This window comes from Miniopterus schreibersii (genome assembly GCF_964146895.1).
Source record: "Miniopterus schreibersii genome assembly, chromosome: X".
NCBI lineage: Eukaryota > Metazoa > Chordata > Mammalia > Chiroptera > Miniopteridae > Miniopterus > Miniopterus schreibersii.
Genome location: NC_138104.1, coordinates 50,392,626 through 50,410,528, shown reverse-complemented (window position 1 = coordinate 50,410,528; position 17,903 = coordinate 50,392,626). Strand labels below are relative to the sequence as shown.

Below are 17,903 nucleotides of genomic sequence, written 5' to 3'. Positions count from 1 at the left end.
AATACAACATGTGAAACAATAAATTACATAGAAGAAAACATAGGTAGTAAACTTATTGACCTTGGCTGTAGGGAACATTTTATGAATTTGACCCCAAAGGCAAGGGAAGTAAAGGCAAAAATAAATGAATTGGACTATATCTAATTAAAGACTTCTGCACAGCAAAAGAAACCAACAACAAAACAAAATGGCAAGCAAGCAAATGGGAGATATTTGCAAACAACAGCTCCAACAAGGGGTTAATATCCAAAATATATTAAGAACTCATACAACTGAACATCAAACAAACAATCCAATTAAAATATGGGCAGAGGACCTGAACAGACACTTTTCCCGAGAGGACATACAAACAGCTAAGAGATATAGGAAAAGATATCTAACTTCACTAGTTATAAGGAAAATGCAAATCAAAACCACTATGTGAGCCCCACTGTGGCTCAGCTGGTTAGAGTGTCATCCTGTGCACCAAAAGGTTGCTAGTTTGGTTTCTGGTCAGGGCACATTCCTGGGCTGCAGGCTCGATCCCTGGTAGGAGCGTGCAGGAGGCAGCCAATCCATATTTCTCTCTCATATCGATGTTTCCTTTTCTTTCTCCTTCTCCCTTCCTCTCTCTCTAAAAATCAATAAAAATATTAAAAACCACTATGTGATACAACCTCACACCTGTTAGAATGGCTATTATCAACAAGACAGGTAATAACAAGTATTGGAGAGGTTGTGGAGTAATAGGAACCTCCATTCACTGGGATTAGTAAAGGTAAAGGGAGCCAAATATATGGTGACAGAAGATGATTTGACTTTGGGTGGTGGACACAAATACAACATACAGATCATGTATCACAGAAATGTACACTTGAAACCTATATGACCCTATTGACCAGTGTCACTCCAATAAATTTAATAAAAAAATGACAGAAAACTTTCCTAACCTGTTGAAGGAAATAGACTTACAGGTCCGGGCAGTGCAGAGTCCCAAACAAGATGAACTCAAAGAAGCCCACACTAAGACACATCATAATTAAAATGCAAAAGATTAAAGATAAAAAGAGAATCTTAAAAGCAGCAATGGAAAAGCAGTTCGTAACCTACAAAGTAGCTCAATAAGACTGTCAGCTGATTTCTCAACAGAAACTTTGCAGGTCAGAAGCGAGTGGCAAGAAATATTCAAAGTGATGAAAAGTGAGGACCTACAACCAAGATTACTCTATCCAGCAAAGCTACCGTTTAGAATTGAAGGACATATAAAGAGCTTCCCAGACCCCCCCCCCAAAAAAAAATCTAAAGGAGTTCATCACCACCAAACCAGTACTATATGAAATGTTAAAGGGTCTTCTTTAAGAAGAAGAAGAACAAAGAGATTAAAAATATGAACAACAAAAGGGCAACAAATATATATCTATCAATAATTAAACTTAAAAAACAAAATAAAATAAACAAGCAGAACAGAAACAGACTCATAGATACAGAGAACATTTTGATGGTTGCCAGATGGGAGGGGGTGGGGGATGGGTGAAAAATGTAAAAAGATTAAGACATACAAAGTGGTTGTTACAGAATTGTCATGGGGATATAAAGTACAGTATACAGAATATAGTCAATAATATTCTAATAACTATGTATGGTGTGAGATAGGTATGAGATTTATTGGGATGATCACTTAGTGAGTTATATAATGTCTAATCACTGGGTTTTACTCCTGAAACTATCATAATAGTATGTCAACTGTAATTGAAAAATAAAAAGTGATTTAAAGTGTATACTAGTAAACAAACTCAAACAAAAATGAAAAATCCCCAGTTTAAGTAAAATCATGTGAACTTGTTAGGACTGTAGAGTAATTTGAATGTTTCACCGACAACTAGGAACAGTTATGTGGTGTGCACATAAGGTCCCTCACACATTTTCCATGAAGATGAACATTTCTTAATGATTTAAAAAGTCATCCTAATTGTGGCCTCATTAAGAAGTTAGAGGTAGGGGCACAAAGAAGAGAAAATGGAAGTAGAAAATGGCACCTAAATATTTAAAATGTCCTAAGATTCCCAAACATTAATTGGTAACAAAACCAAACTCTTTACCTTACCTCTTTCTGCTGCCTTTGATGATGGGCTCTTGCTTTGTTTTCCACCTGGTTTCTGCTTGATATCTTTGCTTCTCATAGCACTCTGTTTTTTTCCATGACTAATGTCAACACGAGCATTGGCAGTGTTGGATGTGCTGGCTGCATTGGAAGTACTGAGAGCACCATCAATTGCAGATATACTGAGAACATTTTCAAAGATGGGAGTGTTGGGAACACTGTCTGAAATGGAAGAGCTTGGAGTACTGATAATAGGTGATGATCTGGGTGTATTGTCAAAGGTGGAAGTCTTGTGGGCATAATTCATGCTGGAAGGGATGGAGATGCTATCATTAGTAGAAAGATGCAGAGCAGTATCTGTAGTGGAAGTACTAGGAGCATGGTCAGTAGAATTGCTGGGAGTATTGTCAGTGATATAAGTGCTTAGAGGGTTATCAACAGTGTAAGTACTGTGAATATGGTCAGCAGCGTGAATGTTCAGATTATTATTCACAGTATAGGTACTTGGAGTATTGTTTATGGTGTAGGTATTCTGAACACTGTCCATAGTGTAAGTGCTCAAAGTATTGTCAACAGTGTAGCTTCTCAGAGCACTGTTCACAGTGTAGGTGCATGGATCATTTTCCACAGTGTAAGTACTCAAAGTATTGTCCACAGTGTAGATGCTTGAAGTACTGTCAACAATGTAAGTGAGTGGAGCATTGTCCACAGTGTAGGTAGTCAAAGTATTGTCAATAGTGTAGATGCTGGGAGCATTACTCACAGTGTAAATGCTTGAAGTATTGTCAACAGTGTAGGTGCTTGGAGCATAGTCCACAGTGTAAGTGCTTGGAGTAATAGGAATTCTGGAAAAATCATTAGTTTTGCTCACAAGCAAAGAGGTGTTGTTAAGCATATAGCTATTATTCCTATGTTCACCAAATTGGAGTTCTCTCATATTTTTCTTCATATGTTCTCCCATTTTTGCAGCCCTTTCATCAAGTTGGTTATAATTTGTTCTTCCATGGGAATAGGTTTCTAAAAGAGACAATGAAATACTGTTTAATAATTATAGTAATTTATATATATGAAGGTCTTTTAAATCTTTTTCAAACCATCAAAACACTAAAAAGCCATGCTTTACTTAAAAAATTTTTCCTACTTTGCTTTAATACAGATACTAGATATGTGTGTGTATATCTTTATAATGTATTCATATATACAGAAAGAAAAATATGAGCAAATACAGATAGTGTTTTCCTAGGGTGTAACTATACTTCCAGATTTTAAAGTCCTAAAATGATTGTAATGTTGACTCTTCAGTTTTTTTTTATATTCTCACTGTATGGCATTAATAATCAAAACATTCTTTTATGATTTCCAGTCAAGATGGCAGAGTAGGTAAATGCTGTCCTCACCTCTCCCATGACCACATCAAAATCACAACTAAAGAAGCCACGTTGAGACTGGAAGAAGGGGTGGAGATGTGAAATGGGCTGGTCCCACAGCCACGTGTAGCAGTTTAGAATCAGGAGGGATATCTTGGCTGTGGAGGTCCCTACTGAGAAGCAAATGGTCCCAGTCCTACACCAGGATTCCCAGCCCAGAGTACCAGTGCTGGGAGGAGGAGTCCCCACAACAGCTGGCTGTGAAAATCAACAGAGATTCTGTCTGGGTGAGATGGAGGGCTGCTGTAGATCCAGGCATCCTCTTAAAGGGACCAAGGAGAGGCTTATTTGCTCACAAACACTACCCCTAAGGTCCAGAGAAGGGACAGGAGCTCAAAAAGCACCAGGGACATACAGGTAGGAACTGAATTGTCTGACTTCAGGGAGAGAGCTCAGGGCAGCTCTTTCCAGGACTGGTAGGTAACATTGTTCCTTTGTTGAGCCCTTTCCCGCCTCCCCCAGCCTGCAGGTGCAGGCAGGCAAAAAATCAGTCTCCATCAACATGGATAACACCAGTCACACCCCTCCCTGGTGAGTTTCTGAAACGCTACCCCACCCAATTCACATTCTGGCCTAAACCTCTTACAGAGGCTAATTCACACTAGCAGCCAACCTGTGCCCAGACTTCAGACTTTCCTAAAATATCTCAAAGGCCCACAAACCCCAAACAAGCAGCGGCTGGTCTCAGTGTGCCCTGTACCTCTTGCTAAGTAGTTCCAAGCCCAGCACTAGTGGCAGTCAGCTTCAGTTTGCAGCATAATCACTCTCAGGTGCCTCCAAGCTCAGCACAAACAGCTACCAATTGCAAATCACTTCATAGCTCCTACCAGGTGGCCCTGGGCAAGGCACAAGCAGCAGCTGACCTGGCCTTCACCAGATCCCCACCAAAGAGGCCCCAGAACCAACACACCTATTCGTAGGCTTCAAACCATACCACAGTACCACCCAATTGGCACCACAAATGACACACGTGCTCCACTGGGTCAGCTGTACTGTAGTCACTGTAGTCACAGCCAGTCCTCACAGCCAGTCAGCCTAAGGGAAAAAACCACCCACTAATGTGCCAACAGCAATCAAGGCTCAACAACAATAGGAGAGCACACACAACCCACACAAGGGACACCCCTAGAGCACCTGGCTCAGGAGATTAGGGAGACTACGCCACTGGGCCCTGTGGGATACCTACTATGTAAGACCACTCTGCAGACTGGGAGATGTAGTAGATAGATCTAACACATAGAAACAAACACAGGGAGGCAGCCAAAGTGACGAAAAAAGAAACATGTCCCCAGTGAAAGAAGAGGATAGTACTCCAGAAAAAGAACTAAACAAAATGCAGATAAGCAATCTACGGATTCAGAGTTCAAAACACTGGTTATAAGGATGTGCAATAAACTTAGGGGAAGAATAGATTGCAACAACATGTATGGACCTGGAGGGTACCATTCTAAGTGAAAGACAAATACCATATGATTTCATTATTTGTGGACTCTAAAGAGCAAAACAAATAAACAAACAAACAAACCCAGAAACAGACTTATAGAAAACAAACTGATAGTTGCCAGATGGGAGGGATGGAGAGACTGAGTGAAAATGGTGACGGGATTAAGAAGTAAAAATTGGCAGTTGCAAAATAGTTAAAGTGGTATAAGATACCACAATTTAGTCAATAATATTGTAATAACTATATATGGTGTGAGGTGGGTTCAAGACTTATTGGGGGATCACTTCATCAGTTAAATAAATGCAAAACCACTATGCTGTACTCCTGAAACTAACATAATATTGAATGTCAACTGTAATTGAAAAATAAAAAAACATTAGAAAAATAAAAATGAAATTAAATAAACCAAAACATGCTAAAACCAAAAAAACCCCAACACATGCTTTTTAGATTTTCCAATATGATTTTATAGACCCAGTTAGGAAAATAAATATCAAAAATCACTTGCTATATCAAAGTACAAAAAATTTATACAAAATTCTGTTTAAGGGCATTTTACCTAAGACACAATCCAGTGCTTATTTTCATCAATCCTAATATACGTGCATAAAATGCAATCATTCAGGGAAATGTTAATATCTCTGCTTTTATCATTTTAATAATTGCCCAAAGCTGTTAATTTTAACAAACTGAAAATATTTTTTTGGTTAAGAAAAGTATATACCATTCTGCTCGTGGTATATAAATGGTGGTGGTGGTGGTGGTGGTGGCAGCTGCTGTGGCACAGGCTCTTGGATGTAAGGTGGTGGAAATTCTCCTTGAGCTGAGAGATATATCAACTGAGGGGCTTGTGGATACACAGTAATGGCTGGTGTGATGAAGTGTGATATTTGTGGTATAGGAGCAGGTATGGCAATGTTATAGTCAATTGCCTGAGGTACAATGACAATTTTGTGAATCCCATTTTCTTCCACCACCTAAAATGAAATACAGAATCATATAAACATATTAGAATCCATAAAACTAGCATTTTTCCTACTAAGTTTTAGATTTACAGCTTGTTTTCTGAAATTAGAAAACCTAAAGGATTAAAAATCAATAATCAAGTGAAACTATGTCAAGCAGAAGGCAAGATAATTCCTTTTCCCACATGTGCAGCTTTCAAAAAGGTAATTTTTGACAATAGATAATATATTGACATGGTTGAAAGCCATAAAGTATAAAAAAGTATACATGAGTCAGCCTGGGTGTGGCTCAGTGGTTGAGCACCGACCTAGGAACCAGGAGATTGAGGTTCTTTCTATTCCCAGTCAGGGCACGTGCCCGGGTTGTGGGCTCAATCCCCAGTTGGGGGTGTGCAGGAGGCAGCCGATCAATGACTGTCTCATCATTGATGTTTCTATCTCTCTCTCTCCCTTCCTCTCTCTGAAATTAATAAAGAGATATATTTTTAAAAAAAGTAGACATGAAAAGTTTATCTCTTAACCCTTATCTGTTCATTGCTCACCCAAGTGGATAACTAATGTTCTTAGTTTCTTATGAGTCCTTCCAGAATTTCTTTGTGCCTATACAAGCACATAATAATGCAGATTCTTATTTTTCATCCTTTTTATTAATAAAGGTAGAATTATTTGCACTATTCAGTACCTTGCTTTTCACACTTAGCAATACATCTTGAGTTTTCTATATTAGTACATAGAGCTTTCCTATTTTTTACACAGCTGCAGAGTGCTCCATTATATAGTGCTTCACGGCCCCCACCCATTGACAAGCATATAGATTGTTCTAGCCTTTTGTGATTAGAAACAATATTGTAATGAATAAACCTGTACATTAATTATTTCAGATTTGTGAAAATACATCTTTATGGTAAATTCCTCAAAGCGGAATTGCTGGGTGAAAGGGTATATGGATTTGTATTTTTGTTAGCTATTGCCCAAATAGATAATTCCATTTAGAAGCACAGCATATTATGTTTACTTATTAGTGTGTTCTTTTTTTCTTTTTCATTGAATTTATTGGGGTGACATTGGTTAACAAAATTATACAGGTTTCAGATGTGCAATTCCACAACACATCATCAGTACACTGTATTGTGTGTTCACCACTCCAATCTTCACAGTGGTGTAGTAAAAAAGAAATATTCTCTAGTATGAAACTTTTGAGGCCATAGAATATCTTATTAATCTCTGTAGGAGCCATTTTTTCCTGCCCATTTTCATTGCTTGATAAATATTTGAGGAGTTTAAAAAAAATGTTGTTTATAGTCTGGCAAGTGAGAATGAAATACCACTGACCTGAAAGTAATTTTAGGGATTAAAGGCCACACATTTTCAGAAGCCATTACTATAGATAGCAATTATAATAGATATTTAAGATTAGTTAAAGTTCTCAAAAACAAAAACAATGGAGGTTTAATGTTAATGAGATACAAATTCATTAGATGAATAAGGCACTATTTATAAGGCAATCTAAGGGAGGTTTGGTTAAACACCACTGCAATTGCTTTTTAGCAATGAAGATAATAATGAAGTGAATAAATAAATAGTAATCTAGAAGTTATTTTATTATAGTGACATAATGAAAACTGTTAAATGATGATTTAGAGCTAAACACCAAGTAAAACCACACTAGTATACCTGAGATGTGTAACCAGGAGGAAGATATATTGGTGGCAAAATACCACTTGTTGACATCAGAGGTACATCAGCTGGTCCTAAAAGAAAATTGTTATTAATTATTTAATAACTTTAAGCAAAGTCCATTTAATTTTGCACAGTGAAAACCAGCTCCAAGGTTTAACAACAACCAGCCATTTTGAAAGTGTATGTTGTTTACTTGCAAAAGAGAGTAGGTAATTATGCAGATGAATCAGTGAAAATGCATCAAAAATGATGAAAAATAACTAAAGCACATAATGGGAATGGGGTAAAATTTTATATTATAAAAATGTTGGCAAATTTTACCTCTAATAAAAATTAACTATCAGCCTTCCAGTATAATTGTACTTTACTTACCTGTTCTTTCTCACCTAAAATATTTATACATTGAATAGAAGTTTTATTCTGTACCATAAAATATATTTCTTATAGTGATGTTACATAATAAAACTTAAATCAATGTTCAGTTTAAGGCTTTTCACCAATAATACATAGTAAAATGAGATAGTTTTTAGGAAACAGAATATTATGGAGAAGGACCCAATGCCACTCATGTGATACCCTACATTTATACTAGGTATTCTTATACCTTAAACCTACAATTTCATAGGAACTAAAAATACAACACAGAATGGAGACATATGTGTCATCATTCTTTTGTTTATCTGAAATTATTATAATTAATCTTAATTCTAAAAATACATGTGGCTTTCAAGTCCTGGAATGGTAATTTACTTTTATTAATGGGGAAAATAATAAGTGTGAGTGCTTGATAAACTTTATATTGTAGCCATATGGAATCCATTGCTAAATGATAATTTAAAAAAAATATGTTTGTGCCTGACTGGTGTGGCTGAGTGGTTCAGCATTGACCTATGATCCAGGAGATCACAATTCTATTCCCAGTCAGGGCACATGCCTGGTTTGTGGGCTTGATCCCCTGCTGGGGGCATGCAGGAGGCAGCCGATCAATGACTCTCTCATCATTGATGTTTCTCTCTCTCGCTCTCTCTCTCTCTCACTCTCCCTTCCTCTCCCTGAAATCAATAAAGACATTTAAAAAAAAGTTTGTATTGATTTCAGAGAGAGGAAGGGAGAGAGAGAGAGATAGGAACACTGGTGAGAGAGAAACATCAGTCAGCTGCCTCCTGCATGCCCCTACGGGGGATCAAGCCTGAAACCCGGGCATGTGCCCTGACCAGGAATTGAACCAGCAACCTTCTGGTGCATGGGATAATGCTCAACCAACAGAGCCACACCACTGGGCAATAATGTTTTTAAATTAAATTTATTGGGGTAACACTGGTTAATAAGATTATATAGGTTCCGAGTGTACGATTCTATGATACATCATCTGTATATATTGCATTGTGTGCCCACCACCCAACCATATAGTTGACCCCTTTACCCTTTACTACCACAACAGACCCCGAATAGCCAAAGCAATCCTGAGAAAAAAGAATGAAGCCAAAGGTATCACACTCTCTGACTTCAAATTATATTACAAAGCAACAATAATCAAAACAGCATGGTATTGGCAGAAAAACCAACACACAGACCACTGGAACATAATTGAGTCCAGAAATAAATGCATATGTATATGGGCAAATGATAATGTTTTAAGAAATTTTGACATAGATAGCTTAAAATGACTTTAGGACACAAAATAATTGGCATAAAATAGAAATAATTGCCTCACTTTGAAAGAATTAATAGTAAATCTTGTATGAAGTAAATATTTATTAATTTTATATTACCACTGAAGCAATTCTATATGCTATATATTTGCTATAAATACATATATACATGGATATATACATATGAAGAGGCAATTATTTACATATAAATAATTTCCCCCCTCCTGTACATTGTTCTATCTTAAGTGTCTAGTATAGTGCTAGGCACTAAAGAAATACTTGTTGAATGTGTGATTGAATGAGCCATCATTCAAGCCTCAACAGTCATCTCCTATAGGAGAATGGTCTCAAACTATCAGTGGCTGTCAATATCTCCAAAATCTGGACTTTTTCAAATGGAATTCTTGAGTTAATCTTCAATTTTTAAAAGTACCTTACAGGAAGGTCTCTAGTAAGACTAGCAAGGTGAGCTCTGGTTGTTCTTTGATACTATGCTTTTATGAGGAATAATGTAACTTTAAGAACATTCAATGTGGCTCAAACATAAAAGGATATTACTGGGATAAATTACTAATAAAGTCATTTCACTATAATATTTAAACTCACTCTATTTGATATCAAACAGCACATATTTAATTATACTTTTACTGACCTTGAATATTCTGAATGTTCCCATCGTCAGACTTGATGGTGAGGATCTCTCCAGGGTTAACTTGCATGAACACAATCTAGAAATAAACCATTCTTTGATGACACACTTTCTGTTAATTCATCTATAAAACAATCATTTTTCTTTTAAAAAATATTCAGATTCACCAATTATTGGGGACTTTAGATGCTCAAGGAGAAGAATACAATTGGATCAATGGGCATGTAGGAGAAATTCAATACCCCTAAGTAAGAATAGGTCCTCCCCACCAATGTAAAACTTAATATAATAAGGTCATAGAAAATAGGTACATTGAGATAGAAAGATCAACTCCCTTCCCCAAAATAAACCCTGCAAAAGAAGAAAAAAAAGAAAACAAAACCTATCTGAAGGTAAAATTCATACTTACTTGTTGTATCAAGTATTGAGGACAATAATTCCATGTGGTATATCTCTTGGGATGAGTCATTATTTGTGAATAATTAGTTGTATACTGTGTTCCATTAGTGGTGTTCAAATGATAACTTTCCAGCTTGTAAAAAAAAAAAAGTAATTTTCAATGGGGTCATTAAAAAAAATCTCAGTGCCTTTTGACATGATGTTAAACAAAATTATAAGCTAGAAGTACAATATTTGCTTGTTTTTAAACTCCAAAGAAAAGTGACCTTTTCACATACATATGTAGATAAGACTTCTTGAATAGATTATTTTAAATGATCGAATGCTAAATTTAAACTACACCCTCTCTTTCTGGAGACCAGTTCTATAGGTAGAAGTCATGCTCAAAACAATACTTTAAATATTAGACAGTTGAACTCACAGCTATGAATGAATATGAATAAACTGTGGTATGCATTAGAGTTCTATTTTTAAACCATTCATCAGAAGAAATTGTGGGTAGGATAAACTTTAAGACACAATACCAGGACTTTTGAGCCAATTAAGGGAGGCTGAAAAAGCAGCTAAATCAACACAAAAGGTTATACGTGGCCTAAGATAGAGTTTTAAATATATCTAAAACAATTTTAAATGGCCTACAAGGAAGACAAATCAATGTCGGTGAAAAAACTAAAAACATTCAAACTAAGTGGCCAATCATAAAAAGTGACACACTTTTTCTAAATAAAAGCTAATACTGAATTTAAGGAAAAAAAATTGACTAGTTTTCAATGAAAAAAGCAAAACTACTCTTACCTGATACATGGGATTCCCGTTGATAACTGGAGCTGTAGAAGGTATTTCAGTAAGAGTAAGTGCAAGCCCATGTTCAGTCATATCTAAAAATATTGGCTTTCACAACAAGTGATGTTTCTAAGAAGAAAGTGAAATCTTAGATTAAGCAAATGAAGTCAAAGTAGTGATTTTAAATTACAAAACCTGAAATAATGCTCCAGAGAAAAGCCATCTTAAATAATTTTTTTCTCCAGAAATGTTCACTTAACTGAAATTTTTTACAGGCAACATTTTAAAATAAACATTCATTTTCATGAATGAAAGTAAATAAAATTTGTAGTCAAGGGTTTCGACTTGTTCACTCTTCACTCATGAAGACAAAAAAAATAGTTCCATTTCACAGTGTGAAGAATGGTTTAGTTAAGCAAGCCAATGGTCATTTGATTACTAAGGTCAAGTTCAATTAATTTTCAGTTAATGATGTTACCTTGCTTAGAAGGCTGTAAGAATTAACTAGATCCTTTTGAAAATTATAAGAACATAGATAATCACTGTAACTCTTTCAGATACTAAAACTAAATATCTTTTTTTTTTTTTTATCTTTGAAGGATCCAATTTTATTTTATTTTTATTTTTTCTTTTAATGTTTATTACTTTTGTTTAAAATATTACAGATGTCCCTTTTTCTTCCCAATGCCCCATTCCACCCTGTCCCATCTCCCTCCCCAGTTGCTCTCCCCACCATTGTCTGTGTCCTGGGTTGTGCATATATGCATATAAATTCTTTGGTTAATCTCTCCTCCTCCACCCACTCGCCCTCCTCCATCCCTCTGACATTCATAAGTATGATCTATGCTTCCATGTCACTGAACCTATTCTGTTCATCAGTTTATTAAGATCTTTAGATGCCACATATAAGCAAGATCATGTGATGTTTGTCTTTCTCTGCCAGGCTTATTTCACTTAGCATAATATTCTCCAGGTCCATCCATACTGTCCCAAAGGGTATGAGATCCTTCTTTACAGCTGCATAGTATTCCATGGTGTAAATGACCCACAGCATTTTTATCCACTCATCTACTGATGGGCACTTGGGGCTGTTTCCAGATCTTGGCTATTGTAAACTGCGCTGCTATGAACATAGGGATGCATATATTCTTTCTGATTAGTGTCTCAAGATTCTTAGGATAAATTCCTAGGAGTGGGATCACTGGGTCAAAAGGCAGTTCCATTTTTAACTTTTTGAGGAACCTCCATACTGTTTTCCATAGTGGTTGCACCAGTCTGCATTCCTATGAGCAGGGTACCAGGGTTCCCCTTTCTCCACCACCTCTCCAGCACATGTCGTTTGTTGATTTATTGATGGTAGCCATTCTGACAGGTGTGAAGTGATATATCATTATGGTTTTAATTTGCATCTCTCTGGTGATTAGTGATGTTGAGCATTTTCTCATGTGCCTCTTGGCCATCTGTATGTCCTTTTTGGAGAAGTGTCTATTCAGGTCCTTTGCCCATTTCTTAATTGGGTTGTTTGTTTTCCTTTTACTGAGTAGTATAAGTTCTTTGTACACTTTGGAAATTAGCCCCTTATCAGATGCATCCTTGGCAAATGTTTCCCCAGATGGTGGGGTTCCTTTGTATTTTGAGGTTGTTTTCTTTTGCTGTGCAGAAGCTTTTTAGTTTGATGTAGTCTCATATTTTTTTTTCTTTTGTTTCTCTTGCCCTATGAGATGTATCAGTGAAAATTCCACTATGTGGGATGTCTGTGACTTTACTGCCTATGTTTTCTTCCTGGATTTTTATGGTTTCGTGACTTTCATTTAAGTCTTTTATCCATTTTGAGTTTATTTTTGTGTATGGTGAAAGTTGGTGGTTGAGTTTCATTTTTTGTTTGCATGTATCTGTCCAGTTTTCCCAGCACAACTTATTGAAGAGACTGTCTATACTCCATTGGATACTCTTGCCTCCTTTGTCAAATATTAACAGACCATAATGACTTGGGTCTATTTCTGGGATCTCAGTTTTGTTCCATTGATCTATATGCCTGTTGTTGTACCAATACCAGGCTGCTTGAATTACAATGGCTTTGTAGTATAGTTTGATATCTGGTAATGTGATCCCTCCCACTCTGTTTTTTCTTCTCAAGATGGCTGCAGCTATTCGGGATCTTTTTTGGTTCCATATAAATTTTAGAAATGTTTGTTCTAGGTCTGTGAAATATGCTGTTGGTATTTTAATAGGAATTGCATTAAATTTATAAATTGCTTTGGGTAGTATTTACATTTTAACGATATTAATTCTTCTAATCCAGTAGCATGGTATATTCTTCCACTTGTTTAAATCTTCCTCTATTTGTTATTTCAGTGTCACATAGTTTTCCGAGTACAGGTCTTTTACATCCTTGGTTAAGTTTATTCCTAGGTATCTTATTTTTTTAGTTGCAATGATAAATGGTATTGCTTTTTTAGTTTCTCTCTCTGAAAGTTGATTGTTGGTGTATAAGAATGCCATTGATTTCCGGATGTTGATTCTGTTTCCAGCTACCTTGCCAAATTCGTTTATCAAATCAAGTAGTGCTTTGACAGAATCTTTAGGGTTTTCTATGTACAGTATCATGTGATCTGCAAATAACGACAGTTTTACTTCCTCCTTTCCAGTTTGGATACCTTTTATGTTTTCTTCCTGTCTGATGGCTATGGCAAGGACTTCTAGTATTATGTTGAATAAGAGTGGTGAAACTGGACATCCCTCTCTTGTTCCAGTTTTTAATGGAAATGGTTTTAGTTTTTGCCCATTGAGTATGATGTTGGCTGTAGGTCTGTCGTATATGGCCTGTATTATGTTGAGGTATGATCCCTCTATTCCCACTTTGCTGAGAGTTTTTATCAGAAATGGGTGCTGGATTTTGTCAAATGCTTTTTCTGCGTCTATTGATATGATCATATGATTTTTATCCTTCATTTTGTTTATGTGATGTATCACATTTATTGATTTGCGGATGTTGTACCAGGCTTGCATCCCCAGAATAAATCCCACTTGGTCATGATGTATGATCTTTTTAATGTATTGCTGGATCTGGTTTGCTAGTATTTTAGTGAGGATTTTAGCATCTATGTTCATCAGGGATATTGGCCTGTAATTTTCTTTCTTTGTACTATCTTTATCTGGTTTTGGGATTAGGATGATGCTGGCCTCATAAAAAGAGCTTGGGAGTTTTCCCTCCTCTTGAATTTTCTGGAATAGTTTGAATAGAATAGGTGTTAATTCTTCTTTGAATGTTTGGTAAAATTCACCTGTAAATCCATCTGGTCCAGGACTTTGGTTTGCTGGGAGTTTTTTGATTACTGCTTCAATTTCATTAGTTGTTATCGGCCTATTCAGGTTTTCTGCCTCTTCTTTATTCAGCTTTGTTTTTTATTTTATTTGTTTTAAACATATCTTTATTGATTTCAGAGAGAGGAAAGGAGGGGGAGAGAGAGAGATAGAAACATCAATGATGGGAGAGTCATTGATCGGCTGCAGCCGGCAACCCCTGGCATGTGCCCTGACCGGGAATCAAACCCCGATTTCCTGAATCCTAGGTCGATGCTCAACTGCTGAGCCACACCCAGCCAGGCTTGATTCAGCTTTGGAAGGTTGTATGCTTCTAGGAATTTGTCCATTTCCCCCATGTTGTCCAATTTGTTGGCATACAGTTGCTCATAGTATTTTCTTGCAATCCTTTGTATTTCTGTTGGGTCATTTGTTATATCTCCTCTTTCATTTCTGATTTTATTTATTTGGGTCCTCTCTCTTTGTTTCTAAGTGAGTATGGCTAAAGGTGCATCAATCTTATTTACCTTTTCAAAGAACCAGCTCTTGGTTTCATTGATTTTTTTGTATTTTTTTTTAGTCCCTATGTCATTAATTTCTGCTCTGATCTTTATTATTTCCTTCCTTCTACTTCCTTAGGGTTTTTCTTGCTGTTCTTCTTCTAGTTCTTTTAGTTGTTGTGTTAGATGGTTCATTAGATCTTTTTCTTGTTTCTTGAGATAGGCCTGTAATGCTATGAATTTTCCTCTCAGAACTGCTTTCGCTGTGTCCCATAGATTTTGGGTTGTTGTCTGTTCATTTTCATTACTTTCCATGAAGTGTTTGATTTCTTCCTTGATCTCATTGGTAACCCATTCATTGTTTAATAACATGCTATTTAGGCTCCATGTGTTTGAATATTTTTGTTTTTTTATACTGGTTGATTTCTAGTTCCATGGCATTGTGATCTGAAAAGATGCTTGATACAATTCAATGTTCTTGTATTTGTAGAGACTTGCCTTGTGCCCTAACATGTGGTCTACTTTTGAGAATGTTCCATGTGCACTTCAGAAGAATGTGTATTCTGCTTTGGGGTGTAATGTTCTGTAAGTGTCAATTAAATCCATTTGGTCTAGTGAGTCATTTAAGGTCTGTGTTTCCCTATTGATTTTTTGTCTTGATGATTTTTCCAGTGCTGACAGTGGGGTGTTAAAGTCCCCACTATGATTATGTTGCTGTCAATCTCCCCTTTAAAGTCCCCCAAGAAATTTTTTATATATTTAGGTGCTCCTGTATTGGGTGCATAAATGTTTATAAGTGTTATTTCCTCCTGTTGGATTGATCCCTGTAGTATTATGTAGTGATCCTCTTTGTCTCTTGTTATGGCCTTTATTTTGAAGTCTATTTTGTCAGAAATAAGAAATGCTACTCCAGCTTTCTTTTCCTTTCCATTTGCATGGAATATTTTACTCCATCCCTTTACTTTTAGCCTGTGTGCGTCTTTTGCTTTCAGGTGGGTCTCTTGTAGACAGCATATATTTGGGTTCTATTTTCTTATTCATTCAGCTACCCTGTCTTTTGATTGGACCATCCATTCCATTTACATTTAATGCCATTTTCCCCCTTTATGCTGATGTATACCTTTCTCTCACTATTCCTTCTTTTTCTTAAAGCTGTCCTTTTAGCATTTCTTTCAATGCTGGTTTCATGGTACTGAACTCCTTTAGCCTTTTTTTCTCTGGGAAGCTCTTTATTTAACCTTCAATTTTAAATGAAATCCTTTCTGGATAACGAATCTTGGTTGCATGCTCTTGCTTTTCATTACTTGGAAAAATTCATGCCACTCCCTTCTGGCCTGAAGGATTTCTGTTGAGAAATCAGCTTTCAGCCTTATGGGGGTTCCCTTGTAGGTCACTGCTTGTCTCTCTCTTGCAGCCCTTAATATTTTCTCTTTGTCCTTGGAATTTGCCATTTTAATTATGATGTGCCTTGGAGTGGGTCTCTTTGGGCCCCTCTTGTTTGGAACCCTCTGTGCTTACTGAACTTGTGTGGCTTCTCCTTTGCCAGCCTAGGGAAGTTTTCTATCCTTATTTCCTCCACCAAGTTCTCTATCCCTTGCTCTCTTTCCTCCCCTTCTGGCACTCCTATAATGTGAATGTTGTTTTGCTTCATGTTGTCCCAAAGCTCCCTTCTACTGTCCTCATGCTTTTTAAGTGTTTTTTTCTTTTTGCTGCGCTGAGTGATTTTTTGTACCTTGTCTTCTAAGTCACTTATTCTATCCTCTGCTTCATTGAGCCTGCTTTTAATTCCTTCCAGTGCATTCTTGATATCAGATACAGGCTTCTTTATCTCTTTCTGAGTTTTGTTTACAGTATGTATCTCTTTTTTCATGTTTTCACTAAGGTCCTCAATCTTATCATCTAGTGTCTTCTTAAGTTCCTTGAACATCTTCATCATCAATACTCTGAACTCTGTTTCTGATAACTTGCTTAACTCCATCTCATCAAAGTCTTTTTCTGGTGATTTTTCCTTTAATTTGGGGGTTGTTTCTTTGTCTCCCCATTTTGGTAGGTCTTAGTGTTTGTATCAATATATTGATATATTTGCTATCTCCCAGTCTTGTGAGATGGGATTTTGTGTTGTGGGTCCAGTGGAGCCCAGAGGTGTGTTTTCCTTATACCTCTGAGCTCTTTGCTCTAGGCGTGTCCCTTCTGTGGGTGCCTCTTTTGTGTTTTTTTTATGTTCTCCTGTTGTGGTTGGGTCTAGATTGTTGTTGATCATTCCTTGAGAGGACCCTCCTTTCAGGATGGCTATCTGTGTCTCAGCCCCAACCTCATCGTGTAAGCTGTTGTACGGGTGCTGGCAAGGCAGGACAATACACAACTAAACTTCCAGGAAATATGTGGTATCTTACAAAATATCTTGACAGTCACAATGAAAACAACCCACATGAAAATAGAACTGGGAGAGTAAAGGGAGAACACACACACACACACACACACACACACACACACAAAATGCTTAAAAAAGAGCAAGAGAGAAAGAAAAGTAATGCTTAGAGAGAGAGATGTATATTGTTGTTAATAGTGGTGAAAATTTAGAAAATAAGAATGAACTAAAATTTAAAAAATAGAGGAGCTACTGGGAGATAACAGAAGCAGAGAAAAGATTCTGAAAGAAAGGCCAGCAAATAATTAAAGGAGAGAATAGGAATAGGATAATAGTTGAATATGAGAAAATAAAAATACATAAAGAGAATAAGAGAAACTAACAATCAAACAAAAAGACAGGAAGACAGAAGGGAGGATAACAAAAGAAAGAAAGAAAAGTAGAAAAAGAAAAAAGAAAAAGAAAAAAAGGTTATGCCAGTGGATCAAGAGGAGAGAGATAGATATAGCCTACACAGGGAGGGAATCCAGTAAGAGTTTTGGTGGAAACTATAGAGGGAAGCAGTAAACTTTTTTATAATGATATAGTCCCAGTTGTTAAGCAGGGAATATCTAGAAAGTCTTGATAGTAGAAGCAAGGGTAAAACAAAACAA

General features: G+C 36.5%; 1 protein-coding gene across 1 annotated transcript in view; it reads right to left on the bottom strand.

Moving 5' to 3' along the window:
- LOC308551508 (fibronectin type III domain containing protein 3C1-like) overlaps window positions 1–17,903 on the bottom strand; it is a 116,484-nt gene that overhangs the window by 56,203 nt on the left and 42,378 nt on the right. Inside the window, exons 2-7 of the mRNA XM_081126063.1 lie at window positions 11,092–11,208; window positions 10,307–10,429; window positions 9,901–9,976; window positions 7,591–7,667; window positions 5,676–5,928; window positions 2,084–3,097 (exon numbers count right to left, since the gene is read on the bottom strand). Coding sequence (XP_080982189.1) covers window positions 2,084–3,097; window positions 5,676–5,928; window positions 7,591–7,667; window positions 9,901–9,976; window positions 10,307–10,429; window positions 11,092–11,172 — 1,624 coding nt within the window. The 5' untranslated portion in view covers window positions 11,173–11,208. The remainder of the gene's footprint in view (window positions 1–2,083; window positions 3,098–5,675; window positions 5,929–7,590; window positions 7,668–9,900; window positions 9,977–10,306; window positions 10,430–11,091; window positions 11,209–17,903) is intronic.